Here is a 14,798-nt window from a genome sequence, read left to right on the forward strand (position 1 = left end):
GCCTTCACACTTACTGTTGTTTGGTTCCTCTCTCTACTGCACCACTGAAACTGGACTTTCTAAAGTCACCAAAGACTTTCTAATTGCAGATCTGATAGACACTTTCAGTCTTTATCTTCCTGGAGCCCCCAGCTATATCTGACATCAGTGCTCCTTCTTGAAATCCCTCCCTCCTTGGCTTCCTTGAAGCCATTCTCTCTTCCTGATGCCAGAAATAGCCTTTTGAATGTAGGTGCGGTGGAGGCAGATGGTTGGATCTACCCTGTCTCTTGCCCCCCTGGAGGTGCTAACTCCAAGGTCCTAGGGTGTCTGCCCCAGGCTGGACTCTCTCTGCCTCATACAGAGTCAGTCAGATTCCAGTGGTTTTCTCTTTATTGCTGATCTGGGCCAGGCTCACAGAGGCCTGTGCCAGGTGTCGACAGTGTCTGTCCCTGGAGAAGGGAAGAGCAGAGGTGAAAGGGTCAGATACGGGGCTTAGATGGAGGGCCAGGCTGGACGTCACGTGGGCTAGGGAGCCCTGGGGGACTAGGGTAAGAGCTGGGATGGCCAGAGAGCCCCTGCTTCTGGAGGGCCTCGAAGTCAGAGTGGTTGATGATGGCTTCTCGGAGGGTAGGCATCTCTGCAAAAGGCACATAGTCTGCTCCTGGGGGTATAAATCAGCGTGGGTGTGGGCTGCAGGAAGGAGGGGCAAAGTAGTCCTGGGTGGGATGGCTGAGGGCAGGAGTGCCTGCAGCTTGGCTGATTATAGATCCTTGAGTGGGCCCTGAGCCCAGGTTGCCCTCTCACCGTGTGGCCTCCCTCCTCGCCGCCGGGTCTCCTCAGTCTCAAAGAAAGTCTCATGTTCCTCCCAGCGCCGGTCACAGGCCGCACAGAGGAAATTAGACTCAAAGCAGCTGCAGCAACAGCCTAAGACAAGGGGGCAGCCAAGGAGAGTGCAGGGAATCGGGCTACCCCAGGGGCTGACCACATCCTCACATCTTCCTCACCAACTGCATGCCCAAGTCTCTCCTCCCAGCTCCCCATCTGCATCCCCAAACTACTTGCAGCCTATCCCAACCCATGCCCCCCCTGCACTGCCCTTGCTTAAGAAGGTACCTTTGACCCTGCAGGAATGGGACCCAGTAGCTGTGTGGTCTTCATGGCTGTGTTTGCAGCGACATTGGGCCCTCCAAGACCTGGGGTCAAAAGTGGCCCGTCTCTTGAGCCAGAACTCACCCACCTCCTCTGGGCGTGATGGGATGAAGCAGAACATGAGGCAGCGGCACTGGCCCATGTTGCAGGGCACGGATATGTCTGTGAAGAGGGTTAGACCAGCACTTGACAGGGCTTGGTCTTCCCATGTCAACGTCTCCCCAAAACCAACACACACACACACACATGCTCTCACACATCTCAACACATGACAGAAGACAGTTACCCTTCACACCTGAGATGATCTGGTGCTCTCTCAGCAAGTGTCCACAAAAGCACCTGGACTCATCCCCAATTCGGAAACAGTCCCATAGATAATGGGGGCAGCGCCAGCCAATATAGAGACCTGGGTATGGAGGGATTGAGTGATAAGGGAAAGTAACAGGGAAAAATGTCTTCTTGCTCTTCTTTGGAACTCTGCATTCAGATGCTTATATCTTTCCTTTTCTCCTTTGCTTTTCGCTTCTCTTCTTTTCACAGCTATTTGTAAGGCCTCCCCAGACAGCCATTTTGCTTTTTTGCATTTCTTTTCCATGGGGATGGTCTTGATCCCTGTCTCCTGTACAATGTCATGAACCTCATTCCATAGCTCATCAGGCACTCTATCTATCAGATCTAGGCCCTTAAATCTATTTCTCACTTCCACTGTATAATCATAAGGGATTTGATTTAGGTCATACCTGAATGGTCTAGTGGTTTCCCCTACTTTCTTCAATTTAAGTCTGAATTTGGCAATAAGGAGTTCATGGTCTGAGCCACAGTCAGCTCCTGGTCTTGTTTTTGCTGACTGTCTAGAGCCTCTCCATCTTTGGCTGTAAAGAATATAATCAATCTGATTTCAGTGTTGACCATCTGGTGATGTCCATGTGTAGAGTCTTCTCTTGTGTTGTTGGAAGAGGGTGTTTGCTATGACCAGTGCATTTTCTTGTCAAAACTCTATTAGCCTTTGCCCTGCTTCATTCCATATTCCAAGGCCAAATTTGCCTGTTACTCCAGGTGTTTCCTGACTTCCTACTTTTGCATTCCAGTCCCCTATATGAAAAGGACATCTTTTTGGGGTGTTAGTTCTAAAAGGTCTTATAGGTCTTCATAGAACCGTTCAACTTCAGCTTCTTCAGCGTCACTGGTTGGGGCATAGACTTGGATTATTGTGATATTGAATGGTTTGCCTTGGAAATGAACAGAGATCATTCTGTTGTTTTTGAGATTGCATCCAAGTACTGCATTTCAGACTCTTTTGTTGACCATGATGGCTACTCCATTTCTTCTGAGGGATTCCTGCCCGCAGTAGTAGATATAATGGTCATCTGAGTTAAATTCACCCATTCCAGTCCATTTCAGTTCGCTGATTCCTAGAATGTCAACGTTCACTCTTGCCATCTCTTGTTTGACCACTTCCAATTTGCCCTGATTCATGGACCTGACATTCCAGGTTCCTATGCAATATTGCTCTTTATAGCATAGGACCTTGCTTCTCTTCTATCACCAGTCAATGCAAAGAAATAGAGGAAAACAACAGAATGGGAAAGACTAGAAATCTCTTCAAGAAAATCAGAGATACCAAAGGAACATTTCATGCAAAGATAGGCTCGAAAAAGGACAGAAATGGTATGGACCTAACAGAAGCAGAAGATATTAAGAAGAGATGGCAAGAATACACAGAAGTACAAAAAAGATCTTCACGACCCAGATAATCACGATGGTGTGATCACTCACCTAGAGCCAGACATCCTGGAATGTGAAGTCAAGTGGGCCTTAGAAAGCATCACTACGAACAAAGCTAGTGGAGGTGATGGGATTCCAGTTGAGCTATTTCAAATCCTGAAAGATGATGCTGTGAAAGTGCTGCACTCAATATGCTAGCAAATTTGGAAAACTCAGCAGTGGCCACAGGACTGGAAAAGGTCAGTTTTCATTCCAATCCCAAAGAAAGGCAATGCCAAAGAATGCTCAAACTACTGCACAGTTGCACTCATCTCACACACTAGTAAAGTAATGCTTAAAATTCTCCAAGCCAGGCTTCAGCAATATGTGAACCGTGAACTTCCAGATATTCAAGCTGGTTTTAGAAAAGGCAGAGGAACCAGAGATCAAATTGCCAACATCCTCTGGACCATGGAAAAAGCAAGAGAGTTCCAGAAAAACATCTATTTCTGCTATATTGACTATGTCAAAGCCTTTGACTGTGTGGATCAAAATAAATTGTGGAAAATTCTGAAAGAGATGGGAATACCAGATCACCTGATCTGCCTCTTGAGAAATTTGTATTTAGGTCAGGAAGCAACAGTTAGAACTGGACATGGAACAACAGACTGGATCCAAATAGGAAAAGGAGTACGTCAAGGCTGTATTAGTCACCCTGTTTATTTAACTTATATGCAGAGTACATCATGAGAAACGCTGGACTGGAAGAAACACAAGCTGGAATCAAGATTGCCGGGAGAAATATCAATAACCTCAAATATACAGATGACACCACCCTTATGGCAGAAAGTGAAGAGGAACTAAAAAGCCTCTTGATGAAGGTGAAAGTGGAGACTGAAAAAGTTGGCTTAAAGCTCAACACTCAGAAAACGAAGATCATGGCATTTGTCCCATCACTTCATGGGAAATAGATGGGGAAACAGTGTCAGACTTTATTTTTTGGGGCTCCAAAATCACTGTAGATGGTGACTACAGCCATGAAATTAAAAGACGCTTACTTACCCCTTGGAAGGAAAGTTATGACCAACCTAGATAACATATTCAAAAGCAGAGACATTACTTTGCCAACAAAGGTCTGTCTAGTCAAGGCTATGGTTTTTCCTGTGGTCATGTATGGATGTGAGAGTTGGACTGTGAAGAAGGCTGAGCACCGAAGAATTGATGCTTTTGAACTGTGGTGTTGGAGAAGACTCTTGAGAGTCCCTTGGACTGCAAGGAGATCCAACCAGTCCATTCTAAAGGAGATCAGCCCTGGGATTTCTTTGGAAGGACTGATGCTAAAGCTGAAACTCCAGTACTTTGGCCACCTCATGTGAAGAGTTGACTCATTGGAAAAGACTCTGATGCTGGGAGGGATTGGGGGCAAGAGGAGAAGGGGACGACAGAGGATGAGATGGCTGGATGGCATCACTGACTTGATGGACATGAGTCTGAATGAACTCCGGGAGTTGGTGATGGACAGGGAGGCCTGGCGTGCTGTGATTCATGGGGTCACAAAGAGTCAGACACGACTGAGCGACTGATCTGATCTGAACAGGGAAAAATAGCCTAAGTCCCCCCCAAAGTGTTCTTACCTCTCCCTCCATGTGTCTCTATCACCACCCACACATCCTCCTCCCTTCCCCTTTAGACTTTTTCTTCAAGGTTTTCTCATCACCTCGCGAGTGTCTTCAGAGCCCGTCCCACCCGAGGATCCACTCCACCTGTGTCAGCCTGTCAGAAGTGACTGAAGACAGCCTTCATTTCTGAGCAGGAAGATTATTATAAATGAGCTTCTGTGTGATGATGCACATGTATCTCGGTGTGTTCTCTGTGACCGTGGGATTCTCATCTCCTCCCCTCCCAACGCTAGAGCCCACCTTTGCTTGGTTTCCTTGAAGTGTCTAAGGTGAGGGCAAAGGAAGATGATGGGCCGGGTGCAGAGTAGGTGGTGGAGATTGGCTCCTAAGGAGCGTGGTGGTGAAGGGACCTGAAGAGGAGGAGGTGGGGCAGCCCCAGTGCCATGAGGAAGGAGGTGGGCTTCCCTCACTTCTTCAGTCTGGCACTGTCATATGTCCCTTCCACATTCCTGAGGTTACTGAACTAATGCCCTATGTGAACCTGAGAAGGGCTGCCTATGGTTCTCCAAGGTTCAGGAGAAAAGGGGAGGCCAGAAGTCATGAGTGGGGTGAACAGCAAAAATAGAGGCTTGTGAGGCTAAGAAAGGAGGCATGGGAAAGAAGAAGAGCCTAAGCTGTATCCCTGAGAGCAGGCACTGGCCAGAGGCTGCTGCGCTTGAGATGAGAAACGGTCTGGCTTCACAATTAGTCTCACCACAAGGCAAGGGTGGTGCTGAGTAAATGTGGGAGGAGATCCAGAGCCTTTCCCACTCAGGTTTTCTCATCCTCTGTGAGAGCTGAGAGTATCCCAACTTGAAGTCAACAATCCTGGGTCTCCCCCTCAACCCCCCAGGAGTGGGGCCTTCAGCTCTAGGACTCTTAATCCTATTTAAAAGCTCCAGTGAACTGCCATCTCCATCAAAGAGTTGTCCCTGATTTCCCCTTCTGTCTTGGAGTCCCTCTTCTCCTGCCTTCCATGACTCTTGTGCTACCCTTGTCACAGCACAGTGCCTTCTAGTGGACTGCTCACTTGTATTCTCCTTCGACTGTGAGTTCCTCTAAGGCAGGGTCAGTCTTTTCATTGCTGTTTTGAGTCCTCACACAGGACCTGGTACAAAACAGGTGCTCAGAGAACATAGAAGCTTGACTGAATAAGCGATTGAGCAAATTCCTTTAGGAGGGAAGAGAGACCCAGTATTTCAGGTAAAGCCCTGAAGTTCCATAAGGAGAATGAGAAAGAGTCAAGTGTCCTCGGCTCTTTGACTCTGGCCAGGACCACAATCCACAATTCTGTGCCTGTCACACTAGGTTTTCTTGTCTTACCCATGGTCTCTTAGGATCTGAAACCTGTCCAGATGTGGCTTTTGGCTTTGATGCTTCTGACTTACACTGCCAGCCCGTTGTATTAGTGCCCCATCACACCAGGGAAGCTTGGTTGAAAGAGGGCAGAGTTTAGACGGAGTCACAATGAAGTTGGGTGGAGGCTGGGATTCCACTGGAGGAATTCTGAACTCTGTTTAGAATAGCAGGATCCAGTGCATGAACAGGTGAGGTGCAGAGTTGAACAAGGGTTCAGTTCAGCTCAGTCGCTCAGTTGTGTCCAACTCTTTGTGACTCCATGAACAACAGCACGCCAGGCCTTCCTGTCCATCACCAACTCCCGGAGTTCACTTAAACTCACGTTCGTCGAGTCCGTGATGCCATCCAGCCATCTCATCCTCTGTCTTCCCCTTCTCCTCCTGCCCCCAATCCCTCCCAGCATCAGAGTCTTTTCCAATGAGTCAACTCTTCACGTGAGGTGGCCAAAGTATTGGAGTTTCAGCTTTAGCATCAGTCCTTCCAATGAACACCCAGGACTGATCTCCTTTAGAATGGACTGGTTGGATCTCCTTGCAGTCCAAGGGACTCGCAAGAGTCTTCTCCAACACCACAGTTCAAAAGAATCAATTCTTCGGCACTCAGCTTTCTTCACAGTCCAACTCTCACATCCGTGACCATTCATAGTCATACATGACCACTGGAAAAACCATAGCCTTGACTAGATGGACCTTTGTTGGCAAAGTAATGTCTCTGCATTTCAATATGCTATCTAGGTTGGACATAACTTTCCTTCCAAGGAGTAAGCGTCTTTTAATTTCATGGCTGCAGTCACCATCTGCCGTGATTTTGGAGCCCAAAATAATCAAGTCTGCCACTATTTCCACTGTTTCCCCATCTATTTCCCAGGAAGTGATGGGACCAGATGCCATGATCTTCGTTTTCTGAGTGTTGAGCTTTAAGCCAACTTTTTCACTCTCCTCTTTCACTTTCATCAAGAGGCTTTTTAGTTCCTCTTCACTTTCTGCCATAAGGGTGGTGTCATCTGCATATCTGAGGTTATTGAGATTTCTCCCGGCAATCTTGATTCCAGCTTGTGCTTCTTCCAGCCCAACGTTTCTCATGATGTACTCTGCATATAAGTTAAATAAGCACAGTGACAATATACAGCCTTGACATACTCCTTTTCCTATTTGGAACCAGTCTCTTGTTCCATGTCCAGTTCTAACTGTTGCTTCCTGACCTGCATATAGGTTTCTCAAGAGGCAGGTCAGGTGGTCTGGTATTCCCAGCTCTTTCAGAATTTTCCACAGTTTATTGTGATCCACACAGTCAAAGGCTTTGGCATAGTCAATAAAGCAGAAATAGATGTTTTTCTGGAACTCTCTTGCTTTTTCCATGGTCCAGAGGATGTTGGCAATTTGATCTCTGGTTCCTCTGCCTTTTCTAAAACCAGCTTGAACATCTGGAAGTTCATGGTTGAAGTATTACTGAATCCTGGCTTGGAGAATTTTGAGCATTACTTTACTAGCATGTGAGATGAGTGCAACTGTGCAGTGCCCCATAGATCAAGGCCTGGCCTGAGGGCCTGGGAGAGTCAAGTTCAAGCACTGTTGTCAGAGTCATTGCTCATCTTTCAGATGAAGAAGACTGAAGTTTGAGCTAGAGGAATGGCAATTATACCTCAGACTCTATAATCCCCTTAATGTGGGACAATATAGAGTGGGCTGTGCATTCCAGAGTAGGGCCTTCTACTCTGCCTTGATTCTAAACCCTCTTCCTGTTATAATTGGACGAGGACTGGGGAGGAGACATTATAGGGGATGCCATTTTGACTACACAATACATTCATTTCCATGATTACACAGTCTCATTTGCATGATAACATCTCTTATGGTTAGAACATAACTCTATTCCAATCAATAGGGAAATAAACCCCCTTCCCCCAAATGCAGTGATACCTATTAAATTCAGTCTAGAAACCCCAGAATCCTCATAACAGGTCAGGTGACCTTCTTAGCGAATTCCTACAGACGTGAAGTTCAGTGACACAGATGCATGTGCTCACACACAGAATGGTGTGTGCTCACACAGTTCACATGCACACCCTTTATATACAGACATAGTGAAGCCTGGCATGCCATTAACAGGACCATCTAGAATACTACTTCTGGGCTGAGACTTGGAGTTAATGGGACTAGAAGACATGGCTGTCTTTGGTGAGGAGACTTAGAGCTTTGGATTTCCAGGTGATCATGGGTCTGGCATGCAGGGATCATGGCCTTTTTTTTTTTTTTTTTTTAACTTTTGGCTGCACCATGTGGTGGGATTCTTGTTCCCCCACATCAGTGTCAGGGGTCAAACCTGCACCCCCTGCAGTGGAAGTGCAGAGTCTTAACCACTGGGCTGCCAGGAAAGTCCCCATGACAGCCTTTTAATACATTTCCACCAAGGGGACTAAGGCCTTTTGCCTTGTTAGAGCCATAAGTCACCTGGAAACTGTCCAGGGTCCTGGGCCATCTCTGCTTTAGGATCTGTTTGGTGCAGGTTACCTGAGCCCTAGTTCAGCCACCTGTTCCTGCTTGGCTTTATATGAATATCCTCACTTTTTGTCTGCATCCATCCTCATCTACTTTGGCCTACCCATCTGCTCCCCTCCCAGATTCCAGGAAGGTGATGGTGCCATTTTCCACAAAGGCTATCCACTGAAGGAGCAGGTTCCTAGATCCTGTTGGACAGAGGGATGGCCATGGGCCTCTCAGTTCCCTGAAAGGCTGCCTGGGCTCACCTGTTTGTATGGCATTCAGGGCTGCATCCTTCTCCCATTGGAAAAGATAACTCACTTGCGTACCAAACTTCTCTCTGTGCTTTGCCTTAGCCACGTCCACCAGGTCTGCCTGTTTAGCAAGGACCACTGGGTGGATGGTATAACCTGGGGAGGGAAAGGCTGAGTAACTAAGGGGAAGTGAGGAGGCCCCAAATCTAAGAGAAGGGGCCAGGTCACAGAGTAACCCAACCTCCTCCTCCTGAGGCAGGTCAAAGACAGTGCTGAGAAAAGGGGAATGAGCAGGAGCAATTACGGCTGACTCCTTTCTTCCCCTTCTTCTTGCCCAGCCGGTGTTCAGGCTGAGCTGCGTGAGCGTTACTGTCAGCGACATCCATCTCTTTCTCGCCCTCTTCTTCCTCTTCCTTCACTTTTGTAGATGTGTCCAAGTAGACCTGGGATGGAGAGCCTGAAAGGGAGTGCTTTGGAAAGCCTTCAAATTCAGAGGTGTGGATGGACCTATTTGCCCATGAGCTCTCGCTGGAGGAAGACTCAGAGAAATCTTCCTCTGGATTATCAGGGGAGGCATGGCCTAGTGACGAAGTCTGAAAAGCAAGTTGTTGATCTAGGACTTTGGGGATGTGGGTTTCCAACTGGGTCTCAGGGGTAAGGGTCTCCAAAGGGACCTCAGAGGCAGAGTGTTCTAAAGGGGTGGTAGAGGTGGAAGGCTCTACAGGGGTTTCAGAGGTGTGGATGTCTAAAGGGGTCTGGGAAGTGGAGGGCAACACAGGAGATTCAGAGGCAAGGGACTCTAACAGGGTTTCAGAGACGGCAGGCTCTAAGGGGCTTTCAGGGATAGGGGGCTCCTGTGAGTCCTCAGCAGAGGGGTCCTTTGAAGAAAGGCTCTCTTCTGCATCCAAGGTGGTATGAGGCTCTTCTGTGACCTTGTCTGCTTCCATCTAGTGGTAGAACAGGGTACATGTTTCATTAGGTTAGGATTAGAGGGTCTGCAAGTCAGGATTCACAGGGGGCTATGGAATTAAGATAAAGTTTTTAGTGCACCTGATATATGACTTGGGGGAAGCCAGATGAGCTCTGGGCCAGGGCTTGGTGCTAGGAGGTTCACCCATGTGCCTAGACCCAAACTGCGTACTGAAAGTCTGAAGCAGTCAGAATCCCATCAGTAGATGGTAGCAGAGAAGGGATCCTGAACATAGCATCTTGGCTAGTCTGAGAGCAGGGTTCTGGGTGTAATTTAGGATCATAGAGGTCAGGCTGTGAAGTTCTAGAGACTGGGAAGACCAAGGCAAAGTGGGGGTTTGCTCCCAAGAGTGCAGGATGCAGTGACCACAGTCTAGTCTTGTCTAAGGACCCCTCCCTGCCCTTGGTAATGTCATTCATGTTCAGTGCTTCAGCTACTTCCAGTTATATGTTGATGACCCCTAAATCCATATTTCCAGCTCAGACCCTGAACTTCACAGTCATACCCAACTGTCTGCTAGACATTGCTAAACTGATGTCCCACAGGTCATCAAAACTGAACTCTGGGAATTATCGTGGTCTTCTCCTTTCCTCTCAGCCCACATCTTAGAATGGGCACCAAAGACTATATTTCCTATCTTCTAAATATCCCACAAGTCCATTCTCTCCTCTCTTTTCCCTCCAATTTTGTTCAAATTCTCATTGTTTTCTACCTGGATTATGTAATACCCTTGCTCCTCTGCTGCCTTCCCTAGCATATTAATCTAATCGTCCATTCTTTCATTGATTTATGTAACTTATGCTTTTAAAGAGCCTAATCTTAATACTTTTACTCAGGCACTGGACTCAGCTGAAAGAATCTGGAAAGGAGACCAGTTAACCAAAATGACAATACAAATGAGTTGGTGTTGTGCTGGGGTAAGCCCAAGATGCTGTGGGGACTAGGGTGTGCCTAATTTATCTTGGAAGGATGTCCAAACAGGGTCATGCATGCTAAGTCACTTCAGTTGTGTCTGACTATGTGTGACCCTACAGACTGCCAGGCTCCTCTGTCTATGGGATTCTTCAGACAAGAATACTGGAGTGGGTTGCCATGCCCTCCTCCAGGGGATCTTCCCAACCCAGGGATTGAACCCACATCTCCCATGTCTACCTGCATCAGCAAGTGGGTTCTTTTCCACTAGTACCACCTGGGAAGCCCAGGTACAAAGGGTGTCAGTCCTTCTTAATGACCCAGGTGTGAGACCTTTCTGAAATGGCATTCCTTTGCCTAAAAACAATCAAATGACTCAGCCTAAGGATTAGGTCCAAATTTCTTGGCCCTGACATTCAAGGCCTGTCATCATTTGCAGCACTGCCTAAGGATTCCAGCCTTACCTTCTCCTGCTCTCTACTTTGGTCCATGTTCCCCAAATACTACATTTATCATTTCTTAAACTCATCAGAATGGGTGAATTTAACTCAGATGACCATTATATCTACTACTGTGGGCAGGAATCCCTTAGAAGAAATGGAGTGGCCATCATGGTCAACAAAAGAGTCCAAAATGCAGTACTTGGATGCAATCTCAAAAACAACAGAATGATCTCTGTTCGTTTCCAAGGCAAACCATTCAATATCACAGTAATCCAAGTCTATGCCCCAACCAGTAATGCTGAAGAAGCTGAAGTTGAACGGTTCTATGAAGACCTACAAGACCTTTTAGAACTAATACCCAAAAAAGATGTCCTTTTCATTATAAGGGACTGGAATGCAAAAGTAGGAAGTCAGGAAACACCTGGAGTAACAGGCAAATTTGGCCTTGGAATATGCAATGAAGCAGGGCAAAGACTAATAGCATTTTGCCAAGAAAATGCACTGGTCATAGCAAACACCCTCTTCCAACAACACAAGAGAAGACTCTACACATGGACATCACCAGATGGTCAACACCGAAATCAGATTGATTGTATTCTTTGCAGCCAAAGATGGAGAAGCTCTATACAAGTCAGCAAAAACAAAACCAGGAGCTGACTGTGGCTCAGATTGTGAACTCCTTATTGCCAAATTCAGACTTAAATTGAAGAAAGTGGGGAAAACCACTAGACCATTCAGGTATGACGTAAATCAAATCCCTTATGATTATACACTGGAGGTGAGAAATAGATTTAAGGGACTAGATCTGATAGAGTGCTTGATGAACTATGGACTGAGGTTCATGACATTGTACAGGAGACAGGGATCAAGACCATCCCCATGGAAAAGAAATGCAAAAAAGCAAAATGGCTGTCTGAGGAGGCCTTACAAATAGCTGTGAAAAGAAGAGAAGTGAAAAGCAAAGGAGAAAAGGAAAGATATAAGCATCTGAATGCAGAGTTCCAAAGAATAGCAAGAAGAGATAAGAAAGCCTTCCTCAGCAACCAATGCAAAGAAATAGAGGAAAACAACAGAATGGGAAAGACTAGAGATCTCGTCAAGAAAATCAGAGATACCAAAGGAACATTTCATGCAAAGATAGATCTCGTCAAGAAAATCAGAGATACCAAAGGAACATTTCATGCAAAGATAGGCTCGAAAAAGGACAGAAATGGTATGGACCTAACAGAAGCAGAACATATTAAGAGGTGGCAGGAATACACAGAAGAACTGTACAAAAAAGATCCTCACGACCCAGATAATCACGATGGTGTGATCACTGACCTAGAGCCAGACATCCTGGAATGTGAAGTCAAGTGGGCCTTAGAAAGCATCACTATGAACAAAGCTAGTGGAGGTGATGGAATTCCAGTTGAGCTCTCTCAAATCCTGAAAGATGATGCTGTGAAAGTGCTGCACTCAATATGCCAGCAAATTTGGAAAACTCAGCAGTGGCCACAGGACTGGAAAAGGTCAGTTTTCATTCCAATCCCAAAGAAAGGCAATACCAAAGAATGCTCACACTACCGCACGATTGCACTCATCTCACACGCCAGTAAAGTAATGCTCAAAATTCTCCAAGCCAGGATTCAGCAATACTTGAACCGTGAACTTCCAGATATTCAAGCTGGTTTTAGAAAAGGCAGAGGAACCAGAGATCAAATTGCCAACATCTGCTGGATCATGGAAAAAGCAAGAGAGTTCCAGAAAAACATCTATTTCTGCTTTATTGACTATGCCAAAGCCTTTGACTGTGTGGATCACAATAAACTGTGGAAAATTCTGAAAGAGATGGGAATACCAGACCACCTGACCTGCCTCTTGAGAAACCTTATATGCAGGTCAGGAAGCAACAGTTAGAACTGGACATGGAACAAGAGACTGGTTCCAAATAGGAAAAGGAGTATGTCAAGGCTGTATATTGTCACTGTGCTTATTTAACTTATATGCAGAGTACATCATGAGAAACGTTGGGCTGGAAGAAGCACAAGCTGGAATCAAGATTGCCGGGAGAAATCTCAATAACCTCAGATATGCAGATGACACCACCTTTATGGCAGAAAGTGAAGAGGAACTAAAAAGCCTCTTGATGAAAGTGAAAGAGGAGAGTGAAAAAGTTGGCTTAAAGCTCAACATTCAGAAAACGAAGATCATGGCATCTGGTCCCATCACTTCCTGGGAAATAGATGGGGAAACAGTGGAAACAGTGACAGACTCTATTTTCTTGGGCTCCAAAATCACGGCAGATGGTGACTGCAGCCATGAAATTAAAAGACGCTTACTCCTTGGAAGGAAAGTTATGACCAACCTAGACAGCATATTGAAAAGCAGAGACATTACTTTGCCAACAAAGGTCCATCTAGTCAAGGCTATGGTTTTTCCAGTGGTCATGTATGGATGCGAGAGTTGGACTGTGAAGAAGGCTGAGCGCCGAAGAATTGATTCTTTTGAACTGTGGTGTTGGAGAAGACTCTTGAGAGTCCCTTGGACTGCAAGGAGATCCAACCAGTCCATTCTGAAGATCAGCCCTGGGATTTCTTTGGAAGGAATGATGCTAAAGCTGAAACTCCAGTACTTTGGCCACCTCCTGCGAAGAGTTGACTCATTGGAAAAGACTTTGATGCTGGGAGGGATTGGGGACTGGAGGAGAAGGGGACGACAGAGGATGAGATGGCTGGATGGCATCACTGACTCGATGGACGTGAGTCTGAGTGAACTCCGGGAGTTGGTGATGGACAGGGAGGCCTGGCGTGCTGTGATTCATGGGGCTGCAAAGAGTCGGACACGACCGAGCGAGGAAAGTGGACTGAACTGAACTGAACTGAACTAAACTCATCAGGGCCTTTCCAAAGAGGAAGTTTGTGTCAGAAAGTAGGGGGAGAAGTAGGATGATGGAGAGGAAGGTAGCCAGACATTCAGCAAAAGGAGAAAGGGGGCCTGAGAGTGAATAACCACAGGATGGGAGGAACAGAAAGAGAAAAAAGGGGAGGAGGGACCTGAGTGGAGAAAAGTGGGGGGAGGGAGAGGATAAGGATGAAAAGCAGAGGATGGGAGGGGGTTGGAGTCAGGTGGGAAGGGACAGGAAGGTATTAGGAGGGAGTGGGATGCGGATTTGGAGGAGGGCCACTTGAGAGACTACATACCTCTAGGCTTTGTCTCGTCTGTTACAAGTCTTTAGGTCAGGATCTTGTCTGAAGCGGGACGGGGAAGTGTTGGCCCCGAGGGAGAGAAGGCGCTTGGTTGTGGACTAGCCCTGGCAGCAGGCGTTGTGTGCTGAGCCCTTGCCTACAAGTTACAGCTTGGGGAAGGGACTTGGACACCTGCAGAAATTCGTGAGGGAGTTCGGGCCGGTTCTGAGGAAGTGGGGGAGGGGAAGGGACGAGGCGGTGCAGGGCCGAATGAGGGAGAGGCTTGACTGAAGCCTCTGGAACCCTGTCCCGGAGTGGAGGATCCGTCACCAGGGCAACCGGAACGTTAAGTATTCACCGTGGCAACAGCAGTCTGGTCACCTCCTCGGTGAGTGAGGTCTCCTAAGGGGCTGCGTTGATCTGGAGGGGACAAACCTAGAGGGTTCACTTCTGTTAAGGGGGCTTTGCCGGATTTCTGTGAGTGGTTTTTTGCGGGATCTTTGTGAGACTCTGAGAGTCTCTGGGTGGGGTCTGCGGATATCTGTGGGGACGTCCGTGGGTGTCTGGGTTTGTGAAGGTCTCTGTAGGGTTCCTACGAGATGTCTGTGAGTTGGTCAGTGAGGGTTGTGAGGACCTTATGGGGGTGTCTGGACTCGGTGGCTGGGGTGAGAAAGGCGGGGACTCGGGTAGCGGGGATTGGGGCGGAGTCTGTCTTCGAGC

The 14,798-nt window shown here is 47.2% G+C and overlaps 2 protein-coding genes across 2 annotated transcripts in view; both read right to left on the bottom strand.

Annotated features, from left to right (window-relative positions):
* HINT2 (histidine triad nucleotide binding protein 2) overlaps positions 1 to 14,798 on the bottom strand; it is a 283,598-nt gene that overhangs the window by 8,707 nt on the left and 260,093 nt on the right. The window lies entirely within an intron of this gene.
* On the bottom strand, positions 394 to 14,754 carry FAM221B (family with sequence similarity 221 member B). Its single transcript, XM_055578501.1, has 8 exons — positions 14,437 to 14,754; positions 14,094 to 14,270; positions 8,921 to 9,533; positions 8,599 to 8,742; positions 1,427 to 1,537; positions 1,096 to 1,293; positions 787 to 906; positions 394 to 431 (listed from the first exon to the last, which is right to left on the bottom strand). Exons 3-8 carry the CDS (start codon positions 9,531 to 9,533, stop codon positions 394 to 396), a joined length of 1,224 nt encoding a protein of 407 aa, XP_055434476.1. The 5' UTR covers positions 14,094 to 14,270; positions 14,437 to 14,754.

This window comes from Bubalus kerabau, chromosome 4, assembly GCF_029407905.1.
Source record: "Bubalus kerabau isolate K-KA32 ecotype Philippines breed swamp buffalo chromosome 4, PCC_UOA_SB_1v2, whole genome shotgun sequence".
Classification (NCBI taxonomy): domain Eukaryota; kingdom Metazoa; phylum Chordata; class Mammalia; order Artiodactyla; family Bovidae; genus Bubalus; species Bubalus kerabau.